The sequence below is a fragment of the Pyrus communis genome, chromosome 3 (genome assembly GCF_041283825.1).
Source record: "Pyrus communis isolate YQ-2024b chromosome 3, ASM4128382v1, whole genome shotgun sequence".
NCBI classification, from domain to species: domain Eukaryota; kingdom Viridiplantae; phylum Streptophyta; class Magnoliopsida; order Rosales; family Rosaceae; genus Pyrus; species Pyrus communis.
This window is the reverse complement of record NC_142567.1, coordinates 6949122-6973821: the sequence shown is the minus strand read 5'-3', so window position 1 is coordinate 6973821 and position 24700 is coordinate 6949122. Positions and strand designations below refer to the sequence as shown.

At 37.3% G+C, this 24700-nt stretch overlaps 4 protein-coding genes across 8 annotated transcripts in view; 3 read left to right on the top strand and 1 right to left on the bottom strand.

The window, feature by feature from the left end:
* LOC137716308 (protein FATTY ACID EXPORT 5) overlaps positions 1 to 24700 on the top strand; it is a 32789-nt gene that overhangs the window by 1082 nt on the left and 7007 nt on the right. The gene's annotated exons all lie outside the window — the stretch shown is intronic.
* On the top strand, positions 195 to 9777 carry LOC137716309 (EH domain-containing protein 1). 2 transcript variants are annotated; one of them, XM_088690813.1, is made up of 17 exons: positions 195 to 481; positions 1977 to 2045; positions 2182 to 2261; positions 3398 to 3466; positions 3565 to 3625; positions 3740 to 3798; positions 3920 to 3962; positions 4043 to 4101; positions 4605 to 4718; positions 4864 to 4966; positions 5065 to 5114; positions 8059 to 8187; positions 8270 to 8521; positions 8638 to 8717; positions 8842 to 8968; positions 9146 to 9289; positions 9362 to 9777. In XM_088690813.1, exons 1-17 carry the CDS (start codon positions 328 to 330, stop codon positions 9545 to 9547), a joined length of 1779 nt encoding a protein of 592 aa, XP_088546939.1. In that variant the 5' UTR covers positions 195 to 327; the 3' UTR covers positions 9548 to 9777. The 2 variants fall into 2 exon arrangements, with proteins under 2 accessions (XP_088546939.1, XP_088546940.1); XM_088690814.1 differs by lacking the exons at positions 3740 to 3798; positions 3920 to 3962 and having other exon boundaries at positions 244 to 481.
* LOC137714989 (purple acid phosphatase 18) lies at positions 16633 to 20367 on the top strand. Its single transcript, XM_068454183.2, has 5 exons — positions 16633 to 16846; positions 18050 to 18718; positions 19368 to 19556; positions 19638 to 19726; positions 19952 to 20367. The coding sequence occupies exons 1-5, from the start codon at positions 16709 to 16711 to the stop codon at positions 20169 to 20171; spliced, it is 1305 nt and encodes a 434-aa protein (XP_068310284.2). The 5' UTR covers positions 16633 to 16708; the 3' UTR covers positions 20172 to 20367.
* Positions 20723 to 24420, bottom strand: LOC137714990 (RNA-binding CRS1 / YhbY (CRM) domain-containing protein). 4 transcript variants are annotated; one of them, XR_015960578.1, is made up of 7 exons: positions 23696 to 24276; positions 23418 to 23545; positions 23098 to 23323; positions 22813 to 22940; positions 22584 to 22716; positions 21254 to 21362; positions 20920 to 21055 (listed from the first exon to the last, which is right to left on the bottom strand). XR_015960578.1 is itself a non-coding variant. In XM_088690816.1 (6 exons), exons 1-5 carry the CDS (start codon positions 24195 to 24197, stop codon positions 22594 to 22596), a joined length of 1107 nt encoding a protein of 368 aa, XP_088546942.1. In that variant the 5' UTR covers positions 24198 to 24420; the 3' UTR covers positions 20723 to 21055; positions 22584 to 22593. The 4 variants fall into 4 exon arrangements, 3 of the variants coding, with proteins under 3 accessions (XP_088546942.1, XP_088546941.1, XP_068310287.2); XM_088690816.1 differs by lacking the exon at positions 21254 to 21362 and having other exon boundaries at positions 20723 to 21055; positions 23696 to 24420; XM_088690815.1 differs by having other exon boundaries at positions 20723 to 21362.

Sequence of the window (24700 nt, the reverse complement as noted above, 5' to 3'; positions counted from 1 at the left end):
TACACTATTCCTTAAAGTCCCTAAATAAATCCTGAAAAGTGGTAGTTGGATTCCCTAATTTTCTTTTAGGTACATGAATATCAGAGATGCTCTAAGTTATTGAAAGTGCATTGTCATTATTATTCCAATTCCAAATGCATGTGAACAATTTTCAAGTTGCGTTCTTTCAGGCTCGCTGCCGTATCAGATTCCACGGCCGAATCAAACACATAACTATTTGCCTATATATTCTTTGATTTATGAGGGATAAAGATAAACCAGCGTAAATTTCCCGATAATCTGAGAGTTTTCCCGGAAACCCAGTTGGAGAAAAGGCACGACTTCTGCATGACGATCATCTACGGGTTGGTGCTGATCGGCGTTGTTTTTGCGTATACTAGAGCCGCGGGCATCGTATTGCTCCTCGCTCTTGCTGTATATATAAGTCTCAAGGACTTCGAGAGGAAGAAGAACTCGTATCCTGCTTTGAATCTCGAAACGGGTACGTTTACTAAGATCATAAGACGTTAAGGGGGGGAATAAATAAAAATATCTTTGTTTATTGAGATCACAAATAGGTAACTTTTGTAGCTTGATTAATTTGATAGATTTAACTTTGCTGATAATTATGTTGGAAATGTGAATTGTTCCCTCTAATGATCTGGAAGCTTCGTGCTTCTGCAAGAGTGGAAGACTTGTTAAAATTGTTTTTAGGCTTGTAGTTTAATCTTTGTCTTGTATATTGTTATGGAGAAGAACTTAGGCCAAGGTGGCGATATCCTAAATCAATCACACAATGTCATGTGAGTAAAGAGAAAAACACTTTTTGGTATAAAGTAATGCTAGAGGCACCAATGTAAATCCCAAAGTTTTGGTTCTCCACTCACTTGATCATTTGTTTATGGTCTAGGCTCATTTTAAGCAAGGTTTATTTATGTCATAGAACAACAGAGTTATGCATTAGTCAATGCAGTAAGTTTCGCCATTCTTTGGTTGTTGGGTACAACAGTTGGAATTTCTTAAGACAATGGTCCAACAGAAACTGTAGGATTGTGTATTATTGCAACCCAATGAAGTTTTGGATAAAGATTTAGGGTTTTGGAGTTTGGAGGGTGCATTTAGGAGATGTATATATTTGGTCTAATACTTCTCTTAGTTTTCATTACTGTCTATAATTCTCCCCTTCTAGCGGTTCTCTTATTTCTTTAAATTAGTATCTGATCACTCGTTACCAATTTTAATTGACTGAAATCTTATTAGTTTTCAGATTTTGATCGAAATCCCCAACATTAATGTATTAATGAATTTACATGTGAGTTACATTATTATTTTTTTAAATGAAAAATAGTAATTTATTTAGGGTTTTACTGCTCACACCTTTATTAAACTCATAATTAATTTTAAATTCAAAACATTTTCAAAATAAAAAAAATAGAATAAGTTTGTGCCCATTAATTTTTTATAAAAAGATTTTCAATTTTTTTAACCTTAAATGTACCCATTTGTATAATTTTTCTAAAAAAAAAAATTTATCTTAAATGTACCATTTTAAATATACCATTTTATTATATGTAAAACGTACTTTTAAAAAAATATATACATAAGTATATATAAAATGGAATAACTGTATGAGAAAAGTGAATTTAACATAAATACATAAGTATATATAAAATTTTCGGGTAAATTTTGATTTAAATAAAATTTTAATTATTTTAGCCTTAAATTTCATTTTAAATTTAATTTTAGGCCGTTAAATCTATTTTTTAGCATTAGATTACATCATATTCAATCTCACCGTTGAATTTGATGTTTAATAATTTGAAATGCTTGGTCGTAGGGGATTAACCCGAAAACAAACCCTGGTGGAAGGAGAAACAAAAACAAACCCTCCAAGAGCGTTTCCGTTTTAAAAATTTTGAAAAATTAAAATCTGAAAAATCCCAGTTTTTCGATCAGATTATTCTCTCACTGGTTACGATTTATGGAAATTTGTTCAGTTCCAATTAGTTCGTGCTCGAAAGATCATCAGAAAATCTACCAGGAATGGTTTCGATTCGTTGATTCAGGTACATACTTACACTGTTCCGCACAAACACGCATTTATTTTCTTCACATTTTTTTCGGGGAAAATTTCTTAGTTTTCTGTTTGGTTCCGAGAAAATTGAGCAACTGTAAATTGAGTATCGGTTTTGTTTTGTTCAGACGCTGATGGCCGCATAACCGTGAGTGATGCTGTAAAGTTCTTCGGCATGTCCAATCTGAATCGGAAGGAGCTCAAGCAGGTTAATTTGCGTTTTATTTTGTTTATTTGATTTTTTTTTTTTTTTTTTTTTTTGGGTACTACATACCGAGTTACATAACAAACCTACTTACGAATTTGATGTACTGTCAAACTGTCAAATTGACTGTCCTCACTGACAAATGTGATACGTGGATCCTCCATTAATTGACACGTAGACTGACATTCAAACTAATTTTTTTTCTTTTTGTATTTTTTTTTTGCCTTTCTTTTTCCTTTTTCTCCATTTTTTTATCTGGTCATCGATGAAATCCATCTCCGCTGCATTTGGACATCGCCTGCAACCTGCATCTGCATTTCGCCTGCAACCAACCACGAACCTGTATCTCGCCGTGGCTTGAACCCGGCTCTTCGCGTCCAGGTGCGCACGAGGGCGAATCAGATCGAGAGCCTCAATCAGTGTTGAGATTCGAAGAGAGGGAAAAAGAGAACAGAGAGGCATTATTTTTGTAATTTTCTATTAATCAATTTAATTTGTCAGTCAGTCTACGTGGCAAATTTGGTGGGCGCCACGCCTGCCACGTAAGCATTTAATATAAAAATTGACGTTTTTTTTAACGAATGTTTGACATTGCAATGAATTCGTAAAATGAGATATGAATTTGTTATGTGACTTAAAATTAAGATGTTAAAATGTAATTTACCTTATTTTCTTTTATCAAATTATTGCGTCTCGTTTTCATTTGTTTCTTGTGTTTGCTGTAATTCAATACTATTAGTATTTGGTGAATTTGTTTTTATGCAGAGGTTAGTGTAAGCTCAGTTGACGCGTGGTCATTTTTGAAATACATTTTGTTAGGACTGAGTTGTGAGGGTTTGTATTTCCGTTGAGCAATGCATAGTTATTGTGATGCGTAATATGCGAGTAGAGCGCGGTTGAAGTTGGCACATATTGGGTTACTTTGACAAATTCAAGCTTAAGATTATGATCTATGCCAAACATTACATTACATTTGTAGCAGAAAGCCCCTTCCTTTTTTTTTCTCTCTCTTTGGTTAAACTTTGTTACTTGAATTTTGGGTTTACATTTGTCAAATATCACTTTTTTAGTGGCTTCCAGCCTTCTTTTTTTTGTTTTTTTTTTTTTTTTTAATTTTGAAGTTCGTTCCTTTTCTTAAGGTTTGGGCCATGGCCGATTCAAAGAGGCAGGGATATCTTGGTTTCAGTGAGTTCGTTGACGCTATGCAGGTTATTTTATGAACTGATATTTTTATTTTTCATAAATAGCAAAAATCAAATATTTGGATTGATAGGAATCTGATATGTTGTTACTTTTTCATTTCTAGCTAGTTTCTCTTGCACAACAAGCTGGACATGATATTACACACGGTTTATTGAATAGCAACGGTGGGTTTGTTTTGTTTGAAATCCAAGCACACAAGTATTTTTTTATTTATTTATTAATTTTAAAATCTTGTTTGGCACACTCATTTTACTTAAACTTTGAGCGTTGTGTTTTAGTTGACTTGGCAAGTCTGAAACCTCCTGTTATGGAGGGTTTGGATGCATTATTATTAGTGGTACGTAGGCTTTTTATACCTTTCTTATTTTTATTTTACTCATTGTCATGGAAATTTTTTTTTTTAATTTAGTCGTTGTATATGGCCGAAGAAATTGATTTCGTTTACTTAATTTATTCAGAATAAAAAGCATTTGCACAAGTCAAATGAAAACAAAGTAAATGGTGAGGAATTTCTCTAAGTACGAGATGTGTACTGTTACTTTTGGTTTTGGCTGTCTATTTACATATAATCTGTGACGCAGGAACTGCTGTGCAGCAATCACCTTCAGCACTTTGGTTTTCTCCAGAATCATCAAAAAAGGTATATGTTGTTTCTTATTTTAAGAGGCAATTGCCCTTTTGCTTTCACGATAGTCAGAAAAAAAGGATTTATCGTAAAACTGTTTCTATTTGATACTAACTTGAATTTTCTTATTTTAATAAGTTGAGTTTATTTTTCATTGTTCGTGAGAAATTTATGATAGTTTTGCATTCCAGTCTCTCCGAGTTGTTATACTTCAAGCTGATTGCAAAAATACTTGTGTTTTTATTAGGTTAAGTTTATCAATGGTCATGCGAAACTATGAGTCAGTTAAGACTCTGTCCACAACAAAGACTAGAAGAGGTCATTTTACATAGTGAAAAATAATGAAAAGAGCTTTGCTTATGTCAGTTTTAGGAGCATTTTTTTTTTTTTTTTTTTTTTAATTCGTGATATGTCAAAGTTAATAGAATTTCCTGTGCATACAGAATGAAATTTGCAATACTGTTGGGTAGACATGAGTTGTGCACTCACCTTATAAAAAATCTTTGGCATATTTCTAGATACCGCTTTCTTCTGTAACATCAATTATTGATGGGTTGAAGAGACTGTATGTTCAAAAGCTGAAGCCATTAGAAGTTACTTACAAGTTCAACAATTTTGGATCCCCATTAATGGTAAGTGACTATCATTCCCTTCTTCTAGTTCTTTCATCAGATTTAATGCCCAGTCACTCGAAGTTTTATTTCAATCTTCTCAAACTTCTATCTAATTGTGGCATGCTATAGTTATCAATTGATATTTAGTTGCTTTATTTCGCAGAAAAATAGTGATTTTGATGCCAAACCCATGGTTATGCTTTTGGGTCAATACTCCACTGGGAAAACAACATTCGTTAAACATTTGCTTAAAAGTAGTTATCCAGGCAAGTTATCCTCTGGGAAAGTGTGTCTTTGTGTAGTTTGTCTTGCACAGAAAGCTTGTTCATCTATTTCATCCCCTATCTTACTTCACTTTTGACAGGAGCTCACATTGGTCCTGAGCCTACAACCGATCGATTTGTCGTTGTTATGGTAATTGTCAATTTATCTCCTTTTATGTTGTCATTAAGACAGTGTTGAACTGCTTAGCAATTAAAAGTTAAAAGTAAATGTTTTATATGGTTGTATGCAAGTTAAAAAGCCATATAATAAGGCTTTACGGGGACTCAGTAAGAATATAGAAACTAAGCTTCTTACACAAATAGCCATCCATGACTTGCCTTAATGGCACTTCCAATAGTGCCCAGTTTCACTAATGAGGTCGGATCAATCTAGAAATGTTATCGTTGGTCATGTGTCAAAATCTAGAAATATTTTTCGGTTTTTAAAAAAATAGGAAACTTCATTTTAATCCTCGGCAAAGATGACTTTTAGACTAAAACCATGAGTAAGATCAAAATCTAATTTTAATCCCTTGATATGTTAATCACCTCATTTATTAATTATATTTTTTATGTTTTAATTATTACCCTTTTTCTTCTTAATTTTAATGTATTAATTTTATTTCATTATAATTATAATTTTCATTTCATTCATCGTAATATATTTTGTTGTAAACATTTAAATAAACTAATTTTTATTTTACAATGTATTTCGATATACTTGGTCTTCTTCATTTAGGTATATTAAATTTATTATAATACATTTCGGTGCATACATTTAGGTACACACATTTCAGTACATACATTTTGATACAAACATTTAGGTACATTAATTCAATATAATACATTTTGGTACATTGGTTTAATATAATGCATTTCGGCACATACATTTGGGTACATACATTTCAGTACACACATTTAGGTACATTAGTTTAATATAATACATTTCGGTGCATACATTTGAGTACATACATTTCAGTACTAATATTTAAATACAATATAATACATTTCGGTACTAATATTTCGGTATATACATTTAGGTACATTAATTGAGTTTTTCAAGTTTGAAGAATGTTAAATAAAATTAATAAATTAAAAAAACTTTTGTTTGGTCAAAAAATATATTAAATGTGTATATCAATAAATTTAAATGTCACATCCCGGCCCGGGGCGGACCACTTCCCGAGCCCGCTCCACCACCGTAGCACGATATTGTCTGCTTTGGGCTTACCATTCCCTCACGGTTTTGTTTTTAGGAACTCACGAGCAACTTCCCAGTGGGTCACCCATCATGGGATTGCTCTAGCCCTCTTCTCGCTTAACTTCGGAGTTCCTATGGAACCCGAAGCCAGTGAGCTCCCAAAAGGCCTCGTGCTAGGTAGGGATAGGAATATACATATAAGGATCACCCCCTGGGCGATGTGGGATGTCACAATCCACCCCCCTTAGGGGGCCCGACGTCCTCGTCGGCACACTCACGACCAGGGTTAGGCTCTGATACCAAATTGTCACATCCCGGCCCGGGACGGACCACTTCTCGAGCCCGCTCCACCACCGTAACACGATATTGTCCGCTTTGGGCTTACCATTCCCTCACGGTTTTGTTTTTGGGAACTCACGAGCAACTTCCAAGTGGGTCACCCATCATGGGATTGCTCTAGCCCTCTTCTCGCTTAACTTCGGAGTTCCTATGGAACCCGAAGCCAGTGAGCTCCCAAAAGGCCTCGTGCTAGGTAGGGATGAGAATATACATATAAGGATCACCCCCTGGGCGATGTGGGATGTCACATTAAATATTTAATTGGAGACATTGAATAAAATACACATTAATTATTTTGAATTGAGGACGCATCAAGGGACTATAATCAATATGTAATCTAATACAAGGTTTATTTTAAATTTAAATCTTTTTCAAGGATTAAAGTTAGAAAACCCCTAAAAAAATATGACAAAAATCAGAAATGTTATCGTTGGCTATGTGTCAAAATCTAGGCTGTTGTATTTCAATTTTTTGTAATCCAACGCTCCAGATTAGCTAAGTTAATAAAAAAATATTAAACATTATTAAAAAATACAGAAAAAAAATTGTATTTTTTTTTATTTTATAAAAACCTTACCATTATCTTCCACCTTACACCACATTTCAGTATTTTCAAATACTGTCAACCAATCTCTCTCAATGTTTTCATAAACACACCAAATAAACTTAAAATCTATCTACAAAAATTGTACTTTTAGAAAATGACATGTGACATGACGAGATTGGTTAAAAATACGAATTGCCTAGGCTATTCAGTTTAGAGGTGGAGATACAATAGGGCAATTGTTACTATTCACTCAGGAGATTGAATTGCCTATTGGCCGTGGGGCTTTTTAGGGGTGGAAGTGCTCTAAACTTTTGTGTTTTGAATTTAAAGAAACTTTTCCTTTATATTTATGTGTCGCCCTTTTTAGTAATTATCAGCAGGGGTATATATCCCTTAACATTTCCATTAAAACTAGGGTGCGTTGGCACATTTTGAAAATGAAACTTTACATTTTGGCCTATATATTAGAGACTCTTATCTTTTAAATTTCAATAGAAAAATTTGTATTTTGTCTGGTTTCTATTGGTTGAAATAGTCTCTCATATCAATCATGAGTCAGGAATTTGGAAGGCAGATTGCAGAGTAGCGTGGCAGAATGCCAAGAGTCTGGATAGGGTACTAAGCTTATTATTAGCCTAGTTCTAGGAATTTGGAGAGAAACTGAGGGACATTTTGTGTTTGTGGTCATTGATCAATAAAACAATTAACAATATTTCTTGCATCTCTTGGAAATGCTTCTGAGAGGCTTAGCAGTTGTACATGTACATTTTCCTTTTTGCTTTTTGGGTGTCATTAGTACAAAAAAAGTGATGTTTTAGACAAGATCCTGAGATTTCTTCACTTGTTACCTTATATTTCTTAAGAAAGTTGTTTGGGTTAGTGTTAAGATATATATTCTGTTGCTGTTTGTAGACATTAAACTTTTCCAAATTCCATTTGCAGTTTTTTGTTTTCTGTTAATGCTTCTGAAATTAATATTGTTTAGTAGCTAATTCTTCTTGCGTGTAGTCTGGGCCTGATGAAAGAAGTATTCCTGGGAATACTATTGCCGTCCAAGCTGATATGCCATTTAGCGGTCTTACAACTTTTGGAGCAGCTTTCTTGTCAAAGTTTGAGTGTGCTCAAATGCCACATTCTGTGAGTTGTCTTTCAGAATCACCTTGAAATTCTACAAATTGTCTACTAAAACACCCAAAGCTTACACATTTTTATATCCAAGCTGCTAGAACACATTACTATTGTGGATACTCCTGGAGTTTTATCTGGAGAGAAGCAACGGACGCAACGAGCCTATGATTTTAATGGGGTAACTTCGTGGTTTGCTGCGAAGTGTGACCTCATTCTACTTCTGTTTGATCCTCACAAACTTGATGTTAGTGATGAGTTCAAGCGTGTTATTTCATCTTTACATGGCCATGACGATAAAATTCGTGTTGTTCTGAACAAGGCAGATCAAAGTGGTACTGAACAAGTAAGCATCGGCAATAAATGGATCTCTTTGATTATTTTCCCTCTACATATTTTTGTGGGAATTAGTTTAGGTCATTGGATGTTACGCTCAAATCATTTTTCATTCTTGGTATGCAGTTGATGAGGGTTTATGGAGCGTTGATGTGGTCACTTGGGAGGGTTTTTAATACTCCTGAGGTCATGCGAGTTTATATCGGGTAGCCACTCCATCCTTGCATTCATTAATTCCTTGGAAGCAAATCCTATAGTTTCAAATATATTCCAATGTTTCCTAGCAAATACCTTGGTTCGATCCTGGCAAGCTAAGTTTCCCTTTTGCAGCTCATTCAATGACAAACCTGTAAATGAGGCTGCTACGGGTCCAGTCGGGAAAGAACTCTTTGAAAAGGAACAGGGAGATCTTTTGTCTGATTTAAACGATATTCCAAAGAAGGCTTGTGAGCGCAAAGTGAGTTTGCTATATTTACGTATCTCGAATCTTACTTTACCAAGATGCTCTCTGGTTTTATTTGCAAACTTATAAGCTTATTGTAGAGGTGATATTAGGTTAAGGCCCCTTATTTAAACTGAATGTTTCTTGCAGATTCCTATGGAATGGAATTTTTATGATCTTTGTTTTTCGCAGATCAATGAATTTGTGAAGCGTGCCAGAGCTGCCAAGATACATGCATGCATAATTAGCCATTTAAAGGCGGAGATGCCTGCCATGTTTTGGAAATCTACGGCTCAACAGAAGCTTATTGATAATTTGGAAGACGAATTTAAAAAGGTACTATTCCCTCCATCCCCTGCGTATGCGCACTCTCTACTCTATAATGCTCACACTTGACGTACTATACAGGTTCAGGGGGAGCACCATCTGCCTCCAGGGGATTTCCCGGACGTAAACCGCTACAGGGACATCTTGAGTGATTACAGCTTTGACAAATTCGAGACGTTAAAGCCTAAGATGATAGATGCCGTCGATGAAATGCTGGGTTATGATATCCCGGAACTCTTGAAGAAATTCAGAAATCCAGTCGACTAATGGGGGCAAACAGTTCTGAGAAATATCATGAACTATGGTGGCTTTGAAGGGTATATGTTGACGGAGCATTGCTCTTCTTGAGCACTTGGTGTTTGTTGTAGCATAATATGGTTTCAACTCGTATTATAGTTCCGGGATTTAGATATTGCCAATTTTTATACAAGTGGTGAGATTCTTGTGTTAAAAAATTAATAACATAAAAAATAAAATTTCTCATCGCTTATATAATAGCACATGGTGTATTACTTGTGTTACCTGCACAAAGGAAAAATTTATCGAAGGCTCCTTAGAGCAAGTCACCCCAAAAAAAAAAATGGGCCATCACCCAGCCTATTTAATCCACTTAGTGAACAGTGATAGACCCCAATGAACAATAATAGGCCAAATGCATCTCCACTCCTACAAAATGCACTGGCACCTAGTCCATTTAAAATATTATTCAATTTTTTATAAAATAACAAATAAAAAAATAGTTTTAATTTCGGATTGAATTTTTAACCAATTTCGTCACGCCACATGTCATTATCAGAATAAAATTACATAAACTCATCAAATAAACTTAAAAAAAAAAACACTAAAGAAAATTACATAAGTTCATCAAATAAACTTAAAAAAACACACTAAATAAACTAAGAACTTTATTGTTCCACCACAAGTTCCTTTTAATTATCTTGAACTTGTTGCAATCCCCATTGGTGCTCAATCAAGTCAATTTGACAGGTACTGTGCTAGTAAGACTCTTGCAATGAAGTGTACCATTGAACGATCAATTGATTGTAACGTCCATACCGTTCCAATGGCTCGTGTTGCATGGGATCTTTGGTGTCATCATGAGCACAATATATACATGTTCTTGAGTTGTTCATTGTGTCCGGCTCGTATTTGTTGACGGCATCATAATCATACTCATCTTCCACGAGCATGTTGTGGAGAATGATACACGTCATCATGATGGATCGAAGTGCCTCGACATCAAACATTCTAACAGCTGACCTGACAATCGCCTAACGAGCTTGCATGATACCAAAACAATGCTCCACATCCTTCCTACACCCCTTTTAACATTTTGCAAAGTGTTTTTCTTTTTCATTTTTTGGATGTGGGACTGTTTTGACAAACGTTGTCCACCTTGGGTAAATGTCGTCTGCAAGGTAGTATGGCTCATCGTATGTATGGCCATTGACTGAATATGTGACTCTGGGTGCTTTTCCTTGCAGCACTTCGTCGAAGACTGGAGATTGGGTAAGGACATTTAGGTCATTCTGAGCTCCTAGAACACCAAAAAATGCATGCCAAATCCATGTATCAAATGAAGCCACAACTTCCAAAATGATACTTTTGGCTCATTTTCTATCTCCATACGCTCTTTGCCACGTACTTAGATAGTTTTCCAGGTCCAGTGCATACAATCAATGCTTCCAATCATGCCAAGGGAAGCCTCGCATCTCACCTTTCCTCAGTACCCTTCGTAGATCCCTATGCATCTGTTTCCGACGGTACTCCTTCGTATAGAGGGCTTCAATTGCGGAGCAAAATCGCATCAGGGACTCTAGAACAGTTGATTTTCTCATCCACTTTATCTGCAGATACTCCATATGCAAGTATCTGTAAGGTAGCAATAACTTTTTGCTCAGGAATAAGACCTAGAACATGAAAAACATCTTTTTTTGGCACAAAGTATTCATCATGACTGCAAATAGCACTCATGATTTTGTCGAACAAACTTCGTTGCATTCTAAAACGACGTCTAAAAACATGATCAGGAAATACACAGTTGGGGATAAAATAATCTTCCAAGTGATTATTACCTCGTATTTCCCTTTTTCTATCGAAGTTTGCAGAATGTATGGGTTTGGATATCTGACCCACAACTTCCATGACATGGTGGGAATGTGAGGCCCTATGCCTTCCATAGTCATCATCCTCATCCTCCTCCATTGCTAAAGTCTCATCTCCACCTTCACCTTCTTCGAGATTGACCAATTCTTCCTGTTGTGCCAACAATCTTTTATGTTGCTCCTCAAACTGTTTATACACTCTCCTTGAAGAAGACATTGTACAGATGGATGTAAAGATGAAGAAATATTTTTAGCTAAAAATAAGGATTGATTTTGGTGTGAGGATGGACGTAGGGTTTATATCGACAAAAAAAGAAAGGATGAGGTTCTGGTTAGGTATTTTTTCACACAAAAACTATATGAAAGCTTTGGTAGAAAGTGTTGAAAATATTGAAATATGGTGTAAGGTGGAAGATGATGGTTAGGTATTTATAGGAAAAAAATAGGTAAATAAAATAATAGTATTTCCACCCCTACAATTGAATAGCCATGGCAATAGGTAAATAAAATAATAGTATTTTTTTTGCTTGGAATTTCCCGTGCACTCTCCACTCCCTCTCTTTCCACTCATCTTTCTCACTTTTCTCCATTTTTCTAAAGTGCCTCTCTCTCTTTCTAAGCTCTCGACACTCTCACTCTCTCTAGAGCTCCGAGAGCTCTCACCCACTTTCCTCATCAAAAATTAAACAAATCAAACTCCAAAACCGTGAAACCTTAATCTCTAGGACTAAAGGATCCTAGCTATACCGTTGCATGCGTCATCGGACCATCATGATGTAAACCACCATTGAAGCCGAAAGCTTCAAGATCTGAAACTCGAACCTAGGTGAGGTTTTCTATGCAAATCTTGTTTCATTATGTCTTAATGTTGATTGGGACAAGATTTGTGGTGTTTTTCCAGTTCGAAACCAGAAGTTTAACCCCCTGAAATTTCTCTGAAACCTTGCCCAGTTTTTGGTCACCTCCTCGAAGCAAACTCCGGCAAGTTTGTGGGTTCTGGAGCTCTTGCTCAGTTTGAATCCATTCCAGGTACTTAAATGTCTCTTTGCATGTGAAAATTAGTTGGAAATTACTAAGGTTTGACATGCATGCATACTGTTTTTCCCCATTTCGAATCCGGCGACGAAACCCAGCCCTTGCAAGCCATTTTCCGGCAATAAAAAAGTGGCTGACGTCTGGGCGATGTCAGCCTTACGTCATGTTGCCTTCGGGCTCTCGAGCTAGTAACTCGTGTCAAGCCTCTCCCTCAGGTCAGGCCTTTCCCTCGGGCTGGCACACATTGGGGCAAGTCGCTTGGGCTATCTAGCCCTGTTCCATCGCCAGTCTACCAGGCAAAAGACCACGGTGGAACTGCTCTAAAGCTTAGCAAAAAAGAACCATTCATCATGTGAAAGAGCACCGTTCATAAACAGTAAAGTGACGAAAATGCCTTTAGTTGTTGCTGATTCTCAAGCTTTTTTCTGAACATTAAATTTACAGTTTTACCCTTGCTCTCCACGTGTTGGTCATCGTGGAAAAGGAAGGGATGGGTCGCACTCTTCTTTCTGCTTTTCTCGAGTTTTCTTTCCCAGAAAGCTCTCCAGTTCTCTCTTGCTATTCCTCCGCTTCTTCCTATCAAATTTCGATTCCTCATGTGTTTGTCGTACAACGCCAAAATGGCGCAAGGTTTCGTTGATTTCGGTACAAATTCCTTCGAATGTCCAGCGTTCGCATCTTTCTCTCGCCGATTAGCCACGGTGGTTTAACTTCTCCTTCTGTTTCAACTTCTTTGTCACAAATATCTGCTTCTATCATGCCGACGACGGTTTTTCTTGCCGGAAAAAACCCATCAATGTTTATTTTTGGTTGAGCAGCTTCTTGATTGTTCAAATCTTTGGTTTCCTTGATGAGTTCTAGGTTTTTAGGGATTTCTGGGTTTTTTTAGCTAGTGAGTGTTAAGGATTTCTGGGTCTTTTTTTGGAATTGTTGTTTGCTGCCCTTGGATTTTTGAATTATTAAAATTTATAATTCATCTAAATCATTTTTAGTAAATCAATGTTATCACGTAGAGCAGTTTACATAGTGAAACTTTATATTGGTTTTTTTTTTCAATCGTTCTTATATTATATTTTAAATGTAAGAAACTTTTAATTTTTCTGGGTTTAATTTTAAATCAGATTCTGTTATGGGTCCTTATCAACCATTGAATTGGTTTTGGAGTTTTCATTTGATCAAAGGGATAAAGTGTTTTTTTTGGGTGAAAGTTTTAATCGGCGAGATTTTTAGTTAGGCTATGTTGTGGGTTTTGGCAAATTTCTTGCCTGTTTATGCATGTGGTTTTTATTATAGACTTGGAAGAAAATGGGATTGAGGGTGAGGGGAAAATGGCAGAGAAAGCATGGAAGACAGATTTCGGATTAGGGTTTACATTAGGCTTTTCATCTCCAAATAATTCTAAATTTGGTTCCCTTGTGGCTCGGATATGCAAACAATCATCGTTTGGAATTTGGTTTTGACTGCAAATTTGGAATTTGATGTTTATGGCATTTGATTTTCTCGGATTTTTTACATGTATTTGCGGTGACACAAGGGACGAATTCTAGGATGGAGGTGGAAGGATTTGGAAGAATCAGATGTGCCTAGGTGATTGTTTTACAGGTTAAAATACGGTGCAACTTTATTTCACGAACTTTGCGTTGGTTTTTTAATTTGATATGTTGTTTTGGTGTGTGAAAATCAAAGAACTTTTAAATGTTTGCGAATTTGGTTGACACTTAAGTGCAATTCATTTTGGTCAAGGCTTTGGTTTGTGGCCAGTTGGAAATCATTTTGCTAAAATAAGAAATATCTCTTTTTGCAGCTTGCAATTGCGTTTTCAATTGCCAATTAGTTTTATGGTAGAACCTCAATTTCATCTTATATTATCATCTCCAAGAGGGATTCGCTTCAGCAGGGCAACCTATCTTCGACCACAGCGATTTCACACAAGAATCCTGAACCAAAATATACAAATGCTGTCAGAGTAAAAAGCATAAACATGCAAATGCATTTGATTGCTAGTGCATGTAAACGCCGGTTACGAAAATGATTCTGCATGATCGAATCATCTTTACTGTCCTATGTAATATGTCTAGAACCCAAACCGGCTCACCACTTTCATTCTTTCTGTTTCTAGGACAACCTAGAACAAAGCTACATAAAATACACACCGTACGTCCGCAACTACACTCGATGAGCTTGTTCATGACCAAATAAAATAAAACTACGACTTGTATGCTAATTCTTGAAGTAAGCCTACGTAACTAGAAGTTCATATATGTGCTTTCAATTGTTCTTACTGAGCTCATAAAAATATAGATGGAAGGACACTTCGCTCACAAAATCAGCCCAATGTCTGACCCGCCAGACACATCCAGAATGATTATGCAAGGGGCAACTGAAGCCCAATTTGGTACAGTTTTTCAGAGAAGATTTTGGTTTCCAGCCCAGCTTTTAGGCACTTTGCCGGAAAAGGTATCCAGGGAGAGCATTCCATGGGATCAGTTGAGCATTCTTATTCATTATCAGTGTTTTAAAAAACTAGTTTTAAGACTCGCCTAGGTGGTTTTTTGGGGGCAGGGATATGAAGGAAACGTCTCTGCTCGGCGGGAGACTAGCCTAAATGCTTAGGTTATCACCTTAGGCGGCTAGGCGACATGGGCATTTGAATTTTTTTTTCTTTTGTTTTTTTTTAAACAGCCCACCCCAAAATGACACCGTTTTGGACAAGTTTTTATAAAATTCATGTTCATTTTATGTTTCTAACGTTTCTATTAGTTTATTATGCCTCTGTAATGTGAATTAGAGAAATAATCATAAGTCAAATATTTTCTTTCTTGGCATGGTTGTTTGATTGTTTTACAAAGTATTATATTTTATATATATTAACTATAATATTAATTTTAGGTACCATGAGGGTATTGCCTCACACCTCAAGGCTATCGCCTAGGCGAGACTATGCATGAAACGCCTTGGCTTTACTTTTACCTTTTAAAACATTATTCATTATTATTCCCTGCTTAAATACCATAAGTTCTAAATTAACATTTATGTCTATGCTATTCATCTGTAACATTCCAAATGCCTAACTAATCTGATGAAATCATGAGATCTGTGAAAACATAGCCATGGAAAGCAAAAGACTAAGGTCAGCTGCAACTGATGATAGCATGTGGTAATTAATGCTTGCAATTTAAAATGCGGTTTAAAAAGCCCCTAAACGGTCTTGGATGGCTAAAACCATCAGATGTAGCAAAGCAGTGTGTTTGAACTAGACCATGCTCTTTTCAAAAACGTATCATGGACCAAAACAGAGATCGAACATTAAATCTACATTCTTGTCTTCCTTGGGTCCATTCTCAAGCAACCAAAAAATCTCAACCAAATATTCTTCTTCCTCTTTTAACGTCATATTTGATATTTGAGTGAACTTTTTCTTTCATGAGTCATTTCTTATCAACTTTAAAGTGTTTCATTTTCTTTATTTTTCTTCGTAGAAATTCAGCCAAAAATTGTCCTACATCAAACAAGGAAAGAGGATAGAGAATCGGGTAAAAAGGTTAGAGGATAGAGAGAGGTGGGCATGGGTGAAGAGGATAAGAGGGGAGAGAGAAAGAGAGTTATGTGACAAAAGAGAGACATAAGTGATGGTGGGAAAGAGAAAAAAAGCCGCGTGCAAGATGAGAGAGAAAGAAGGTGTGTATCTCAGTCTGTACGATGTGCGTGTCAGTATGTGTGAAAGCCCGCGCATCTTTGTGCATGTGGCGTGTGATGTGTAGAATGTGACATTTGTTCTTTCTATCCTAATATTAAATAAAGTTATTAAAATACTTTTTGTTAAAATTTAAAGAAAACTAATGAATATAGTTTGAAAATTTTAAGTTTTAATCAAAATGATAAAAATATGTTATAAGTAAATAGTATCATAAATGACTTTTTAGAGTAACAGTATCATTTTCATTAAAAATAAATAATACCGAGAATGTTTCGTTAAAACTCTATAAAATCTAAAGTTTTGAAACTTTCTTTTATTAGTTTCTCTTTAAACCTGACTACGCGACTGCCTAATCACCGCGTAAAGGCTTCACCAATTTTATATGCTCTAATCAAGTGTGAAAAATAAAATATACAAACTACAAAGTTTCCCTAGAAAATTAGAAATAGAAGTTAACGAAAAGGACATGGGTAGTTTGGTCATTCCACAACGACAATCCAAAAAGAACACAGTGACACACGGCGGAAACCTGGGTACTAGATATCCAACACCAACTCCCACAAAAAATGATTGCAGGCAAAGCAGGAATCAATGGACCCAAAGCCGATCATCACGGTCCTTTTCTTAATCTCCGCCACCGTCATCGCCGCCCAAGAATACGTCCGACCGCCGCCTCGCAAGGCCCTCCATTTCCCATGGAGTCGAAAACCCTCTTCTCTTCCCCAGCAGGTGAGTTAACCATCATCTTCTCATCTTCTCGCTGCTCCGTCTCTTTCGCTTTCTGGGAATGTCAAGAGTTCTGGGGATAAAAAATTGGATCCCAACTAGATTTTCTATCGAAAGCCGGAAAATTTTGCTCCGTTTTAACTTGGGTTCTGTTTGTTTTGCCAGAAAATACTTTCCTTTCTGTCTAAGCTTTGTTTTTTATTTACTGTATTTTTGTTGGTTTGTTTAGTAACTTGATTATTACTGGTTTATGCTTAGTTAATTGATTGAATTGCAGAAAAAGAAAAAAGTTCTGAAATTTTGTTGCTATTTAAACGATGTGTAGAGCCGTTATTGTCAGATTAACATAGCATGGTTGGAAAGTTATCGAAATCGAGAGGGATCATTGTGTTGGTTTGCTGAGTGTAATGCTAGTTTTTGTTTGTTGTTGTGAGTTTTGTGGTAGTGTAAGATTAACAGGTCTTGTTCCAAACTGTCGTTTTCAATCGTAGGCGAAATCGAGTCCCAATAAGAATCAAATTCATTCTGACCAAAGCAACCTATCTCCATCTGATCAGTCATTCGACTGACCGTTGTCCACTCGATTTTTCTGTTATTTTTCATTCAAACACTAGGTACTGAACCTACGACCGAATCATTTTGTGTTGCGCCCTGGGCTGCACAGCACATTTTGTTCCTATGGCTACTTTAACCAGCACCATATAACCTCTACATCCCCATATGCAGCCAATTTCAATGCCTTTGCCTAGGGCCATGCTTGCTAATGCCTCTAGTCAATTAAGCCTCGTGATTTCATATCAAGGATCTGGCCATTTATGATCTTAATTCATGAGCCCTCATGGCTGGATATGGGAGAAACAAACATACTTCATATGAAAAGATTCCTGGTCAGTTAATTGGATGCATGCATTCTGTGCTAAACCGAAAATCAAGTGCAGTTTATCGCTAAAGTATATTTGGCATGTTAATTTGTACTCACTATATTAAATTTGGAGTTCTTGGATGTTATGATTGCTTGGTGACATTATTATCATTGAAAGTGACATAACCTATGTTAATTCGCATTCGGGGCAAGTAATTTGTATGAATTAGGTCTTTGTCTGATATTTTATCTTTAATGACTCTCAATTCCGTAACGTTCTTTAGGGTTTATTAACGTTAAGCATACCCTAAATATATCGTTTTCTGCAAAAATGCCTATTGCAGGTGCACATCTCTTTTGCAGGAGACAAGCACATGCGGGTGACGTGGGTCACTAATGATAAATCTGCTCCTTCTGTTGTTGAATATGGAACATCATCTGGGAAATATAGTTCTGTAGCTCAAGGAGAAAGCACCTCTTATAAGTATATTCTCTATAGCTCAGGAAAGATACACCATACTGTCATTGGGCCTCTTGAACATGACACCGTTTACTTCTACCAATGCGGAGGCCAAGCTCCTGAGTTTCAGTTCAAGACCCCTCCAGCTCAATTTCCAATTACTTTTGCTGTGGCTGGAGATCTTGGACAAACTGGATGGACGAAGTCAACGCTAGACCACATTGACCAGTGCAAATATGATGTGCATCTGCTTCCTGGAGACCTTTCATACGCTGATTACATTCAGTCTCGGTGGGATACATTTGGTGAGCTGGTGCAGCCACTTGCAAGTGCAAGGCCATGGATGGTAACCCAAGGGAACCATGAAAAGGAAAATATACCATTTTTAAAGGATGGGTTTCAATCCTATAATTCCAGGTGGAAAATGCCGTATGAAGAGAGTGGATCAAGTTCAAATCTTTACTATTCCTTTGAAGTTGCAGGTGTCCATGCTATCATGCTTGGTTCATATACTGATAATGATGAGTATTCAGATCAATACAGGTGGCTGAAGGTTAGTCAAATTTCTCTTCTCCTATCAGAAGGAACAGATATTTTCTTCTACATTAAATAATGCACAGTATATTAGTAATATTCATTCTTACTCTTTATCAGTAGCTTCTTGGATCTTGTAAACGTTTACGGTATGTGCCATCTGTTATAGTTCATAGTTTTTGTGACATATTCACATATGTCCTACTACGCTGTTGGAGGCTAAGAGTTTTGTCTGATTTTCTAGATAATGGGTGAACATGACATGCCTTCCATATGTCTTCATGTATTTCCTCGTCAGAAACTTGGAAATTTCAATCCTGGGTAGAAGGGATGGGCATTGGGCACCCGTTGGGTGTCACGGATGTGGTGGTGGTGGTGGTGGTGGTGTTGGTCCCTAGTGAGTAGTAATATACGTGTATATGCACAATAAGTAAGTGAACCTATTCTAACAATCCATCACAAAATAAGTTGGTGCACAAGTTAGGGAGGGTCAGAAAATCTTTGGAGCCTCATCTGAGGAATTAGAAACATATAAAAAGGAAATTTATTAACATAAATCTCGTTGGGGTGTTGTTCCCGGTGTAGCCTGTGGCACCTCAATCTTAAAGCAGGCCTTGAACAATGAGGGGTCCATATTTGAATAATTTGATCTCATTCTTGTGAAACAGGCTGATCTTGCAAAGGTTGACCGACAGAAGACACCTTGGCTGCTCGTGCTCTTTCATGTTCCCTGGTACAATAGTAACAAGGCTCATCAAGGTGAAGGGAACGGCATGATGGCAGCAATGGAGCCATTGCTTTCTGCTGCCAGTGCGGATATAGTATTTGCTGGTCATGTTCATGCTTATGAACGAACGGTAAAGCTATACTAAATTGGCACGTATTTCTGTTGTAAATATAGGTCACTCAATTTTAATCCATGATGTCTTGTTTGACAGAAACGCGTGAACAATGGAAAATCAGATAGGTGCGGTGCTGTCCACATAACCATTGGTGATGGCGGAAACAAAGAAGGCTTGGCTCACAAGTATGTCTCCATGCTCAAAAGATTTTCAAATTTGCAATTTAGGAAAGTAGAATGTTTGATCAACTCTCATGTGCTTGGAAAAAACAATCCTGAAATCGGTTTGCATGGGATGAGTTCTGGACATTTGAATTTTATACTGCCCCTGTGATAGCTAGTATTCAGCAAATATGAGTCTCATTGGCATTGGTTACTAACTGCTTGTTCCAATCCCTCACAAATTGGCAGGTATAAAAACCCACCACCCGAGTGGTCAGTTTTCCGGGAAGCAAGTTTTGGTCATGGTGAGCTGAATATAGTGAATTCAACCCATGCCTTTTGGACCTGGCATAGGAATGATGACGACGAGCCTATTAGGTCCGATCAGGTCTGGATAACCTCGTTGGTTAGTTCAGGATGTGTTGCTGAGAAGACACATGAACTAAGGAAGATACTTACGGAACCATAGAGCTTGTAATCACATGAAGTTTGTCTCTCTTCTGGTTGGCGTGTTCGTAAAATTGGCTTTCTGCAGTTTGAATGTGCAAGCACTTCTGTGTAGGTGTCAAACTTTATACCACATATATAGTAGAACTTTCCTTTTAGTTTTGTAAAATGTAACATATATACAGTAAGATTCTCCCTTTATGTTGTTCTTGGTAGCATATATTATGTATTTTTGGTTATACATTAGAACCGAGGCTTCGGTTATACGAAACTCAGGTTAAATGGGCGTTTCCAAGTTGTTTCCTTAGACATTCTGAACGAGGGATAGAACCTAGGGATCACTCAACTAGGGGCAACAGAATCACTCACATTGCTAACCGTGGATTCACTCGAAACGATCAAATTTCCCACTTGATTACATTTGGAGCCCTTTAAATAGGAAGATTACGACGCATTTGTAGGGTAAATATTTAATAGTAGGATAGTTACTAGGCAACTCAATTAAAAGATAAGGATCTCTTTTAATGGTGGATACGATATATGAAATAAGGTGAACTATATCTCAACGGTAGATACGATTATGTAACTTCCATCATTTCACCGAAAAACCCGTCACATTTCACTATAAATGAACTTGGATACTCTTAAGTGGTGAAACCATTACAAATGAAATTGAGTTCATAGCGATGAGTAATCCAAAATGGGAGAGCATTGAGACCCTTACTAGATTTTCTTTTCATTCTTTTAAGTTTCTTCAACCACAGGAACCGGAGGTGGAGATCAAGGAAACTAGTGTTAATATGGTGATGACAACGCTGGTGGAGAGGTGAAGAGAGCAGAGCGCTGAGATGGGGGCGGTGCGGAGGATATCCCTCAGAAGTGCAAGGAGGAGCAGACACTTGTATCCTGCAGAGCATGTGTTTATAACTACTCTAAGAGGAGAAATTTTTATGTCCATCCAGAGGACCACATCATCCGTATGCCCACGCAAACTCAAGCAGAGATTATCTTCATTAAGAGTGTTAGCATGGGAAGATTTCAAAAAGCCTATAATCCGACCCTCCCAGAGAGGGTATCAGTTGGAAAATGCTTAGAAAATAGCACCTGTCTTCTTCAGGTGCCATGTTCGTGATAGGGTCCCATTCCTTGGCAAGAGCATTCAAGTTGCTCTGGAACGGAGCAACCCTTTCATCACTGACATCATTGCCAGCCCCTGCAGGACAACCCAAGTAACACAACATGATCCATCGAAAAATGAATATGAGTTAGAGAAGGAGATTTTTAAGTCTATTTAGGAAGAGAGAGACTGCCTCTATGTGAGCGCCTAGTTTTGTAACGAATGTGTCTGTTTAATAAGTTATTTTGAAAACAACGACATATTTATATTAAAGGATGAGGGAATTGCACTAAAGACCTAGTCATAATAACTAGTTTTGACAGCCCTATTATCTACAACTACGAGAGTCGAACCTAAGACTTCTCACTTACAAAAGAAGAATATTAGTAGTACTAAGTGGTTGTTGCCTCATAAAGTTAAACATTTGATCTTATAATATAAAGATCTAGAAGCGAAAGTGGAACAAGGTTCTAGTTCATAGCGTATAGCCAAATTAGCACAATTCCTTTATTGGTAAACTTATATCTTATAAATGAACCCAAAAAAATAAATTGTATCGTATACATATGCAGCTGTAAGCTCAAAAAGGAAAGTGATTACAGTAGAAATTATTTGAGGTTTGACTACTACTACTGCTTTCACCACCATTCTCCTCCGAACTACTTTGTTCCTCTATTATCCAACCAACCATAATCCGCAGATCACTCCTTTTCGGGCTTTGTTTACTGTTCAAAGAGGTTGGAGATGAACTAAAGTTTAGATATTAAAACAAAAAGGAACTTACGAATAAACCAGATAGTTAGATCTTCTAATTCAGTTGTTTCACATTGTTGCCTATTATTCCAGGCCTTGCAAGTCATAATTATACCCTATGACGATGAATAATAAACTCTTGATCCCTTCACTGGTTATGCGATTCTTGTATACCAAATTTCAGTAAATGACTGTTGGATCTTGGATGATGCTAAACTAAACTGTTAGAAATTTCTATACAACTCGATTAGTTGGGTTGAAAAGCCACTGCGCACTAGGCCCCACCCCAGTACAGAGTTCCAAACCTGCGCACCCCAAAGCTATAGCAAGCTTTGAAGGCCCCAAAAGGGCCAAGACACAAAAGGATAACTAGTACGGGAAGACTGGTAACTAAATGCTGGAAGAATAAAGGTTGACAAGGGAATGGTAGTCAGATGTCATTTAATTTTTCGCCTTTGGCATGCAATATTCAAGCACAATGTGTAAAAGTTCTGAGATTATAACTTGCTGAATAGAGCATTGGAATTTACATTGGAGGTTTTTTTCAAGAATTGAGTACCAAACCTGGCAGCACTTAAGCATCTGCAGACATTTTACTTCTATCTGTGCACTCGGGGTCTTGCTTTTGATCCCTCTTCCCCCTCCAGAGGATAATCTGCTCGTCCTTGAACAAAAGGGGGATGCAAGGTACTAGATCCTGAACATATAAAGCACAGAAAAAAGATAAATTTAGGGATGAATTAGAAGCCCACAACTACCACTAAACAATCTAACTTAACCAAACAAACCATACCCTTAATTTTACGCCTATCCTTTTGCAATCGCTAGTACCAACATGGGTGCAGTCTAGTCTCACTACCTCTTCAGTATTGAAGGCCTCCCGAATTCTATCCACAACATTCACATACACACCATTTCTCGCTGCGGACAAAAAAATTAGGATAAGAGAAAAGAACCATGGAATTCGGCCATATCACATTTACCGTTATAAACAACAAAGGAAAGCAGAGCATCATCTGAAACATCCAAAACTTAATTTCACTTACTAAGTTCACTTATTTTAAAATGCGACACTTACTAAGTTTCATCAGAGGTAAAGAGTTTAGTCCTCTGTTTCTTAACTCCTTCGTTCCTTCAAATGTCAAGCCGTCAGCAACATTCTTCACAAGCTTTGGATATATCGGAGGATACGGCTTCCAGAGCATTACAGGTATTACCGGTCGATTCTTCGGATCATAGTTTCGACCCCGGTATAAAATGAGGACATTAATATGCCGGTAAATAATCTTCCCACCAGACTTGTCCTGCACATACACTACTATCCCCATCAGCTAATATCTCCTAACACCGAAATTCAACCTATCACGGATATATGAAGAGCCTGAGTTACGTTCAAACCTCAAGGTGGAAGCAAACATTGTCCATATCAAGAGTTGGCACTCCCAAACACTTGATCCTCACCGCTTCGGCTCTCTTCCAGTGGTTGTGGATATCATCCAACATGTTATGTGTAACTCCTCCCTTTCCTGATACAAACAATTTAATCCTTCAGTCCCCTCCCATCCAATTCAGTTACAAAATCAAACCAGCATTGAGCATATATAAACAGTTACACATATACAATGCAATGCCTGATCAATTTCCGAATGCTAAACCCTAAACCCCAAATCCCTTACCCATATTAATTTGCCGGGCGCAATCACTATGACGGTACCGTTCCACCAGCTCCGCCACTTCCTCCTCCGCTAGCGGGTCTCCGAGAACCCGTTTTCTCTCCTCCGCAACCCGGTCCAAGTCCACTTCTTGTTGTACCGCGGCAACAGTCCCGGTCCATTTCCGATCAAGCCGACCTGGTCCGAAAGGAGAGAACTTGGGCGACTCCCGGAACGCAATAGGTTCGACCGCCGGATTGGTCTCCGAATACGAGTAGCTGAAGTCGAAGGGCAGGTCCGATTTGAGAGGACGGGTCGGGTCGTTCTTCGGGTCTGGAGTTTTATCCTGGGTTTTGGTTTTCTTGGGCTTTGGGGTTTTGGAAACCGGAGAGAACGGAGGGTCGTATTCATATGGGTCTTCGGAGAGGGATTGACTGAGAAGGCGGGAGAGGGAGAGGAATGGTTTGGTCGGGTCTAGAGTTAGGGTTTTGTGAGGTGAGGGACGCCATGAAAGTAGCTTCAGCATTGCAGCAGAGAGTGGAGTTTGGTTTGGTTGCTAAACAGATACCTGGCATTGAGAGAGTGTTGAAGAAATGGGCAGAACTGTCATTTAGCGTTGCAAATTAAGGAATAATATCGTAATTTCGTTGCCACACTACAATACGCATGTCGTCTATATTTCCTCGTGCAATGAAAATTAGTCCCAAAACAAAACGTAACATATGTTGTTGATAAATTTTTGACAAGATAGAGATAATTTGATGTGTGTTCACATCATGGACTATAAATTTGAAGATTCGTTTGATGCGTATTTTATTTTAATTATTATTCTTGTACCATAGATAAAGAAAAAGTATGTGGGACGAAAAAAAAAATAAATAAATAAATAGTGGTAAGCTATATTTATTTATTTCTTTTAGATCCAGAGAGGTTTTCTGAAATTTTACTATGTCTGTGATTACAGTCAAGTAGACTCATCATCTTGAAGCATAAAACCCAAAACCTACCACACTTTTTTGTTTATTAGGG

Excerpts from the sequence above, each read along its gene's own strand:
- LOC137716309 (XM_088690813.1), top strand. The coding sequence starts at position 328 with ATGACGATCATCTACGGGTTGGTGCTGATCGGCGTTGTTTTTGCGTAT. Across the intron at positions 2,262-3,397 it reads ATCGGAAGGAGCTCAAGCAG|GTTTGGGCCATGGCCGATTC; the intron begins GTTAATTTGCGT and ends CCTTTTCTTAAG. Across the intron at positions 8,522-8,637 it reads ATCAAAGTGGTACTGAACAA|TTGATGAGGGTTTATGGAGC; the intron begins GTAAGCATCGGC and ends CTTGGTATGCAG.
- LOC137714989 (XM_068454183.2), top strand. The coding sequence starts at position 16,709 with ATGGACCCAAAGCCGATCATCACGGTCCTTTTCTTAATCTCCGCCACC. Across the intron at positions 16,847-18,049 it reads CCTCTTCTCTTCCCCAGCAG|GTGCACATCTCTTTTGCAGG; the intron begins GTGAGTTAACCA and ends TGCCTATTGCAG. Across the intron at positions 19,557-19,637 it reads TTCATGCTTATGAACGAACG|AAACGCGTGAACAATGGAAA; the intron begins GTAAAGCTATAC and ends CTTGTTTGACAG.
- LOC137714990 (XM_088690816.1), bottom strand. The coding sequence starts at position 24,197 with ATGCTGAAGCTACTTTCATGGCGTCCCTCACCTCACAAAACCCTAACT. Across the intron at positions 23,324-23,417 it reads ATGTTTGCTTCCACCTTGAG|GACAAGTCTGGTGGGAAGAT; the intron begins GTTTGAACGTAA and ends GTGTATGTGCAG. Across the intron at positions 22,941-23,097 it reads TTTACCTCTGATGAAACTTA|CGAGAAATGGTGTGTATGTG; the intron begins GTAAGTGTCGCA and ends TTTTGTCCGCAG.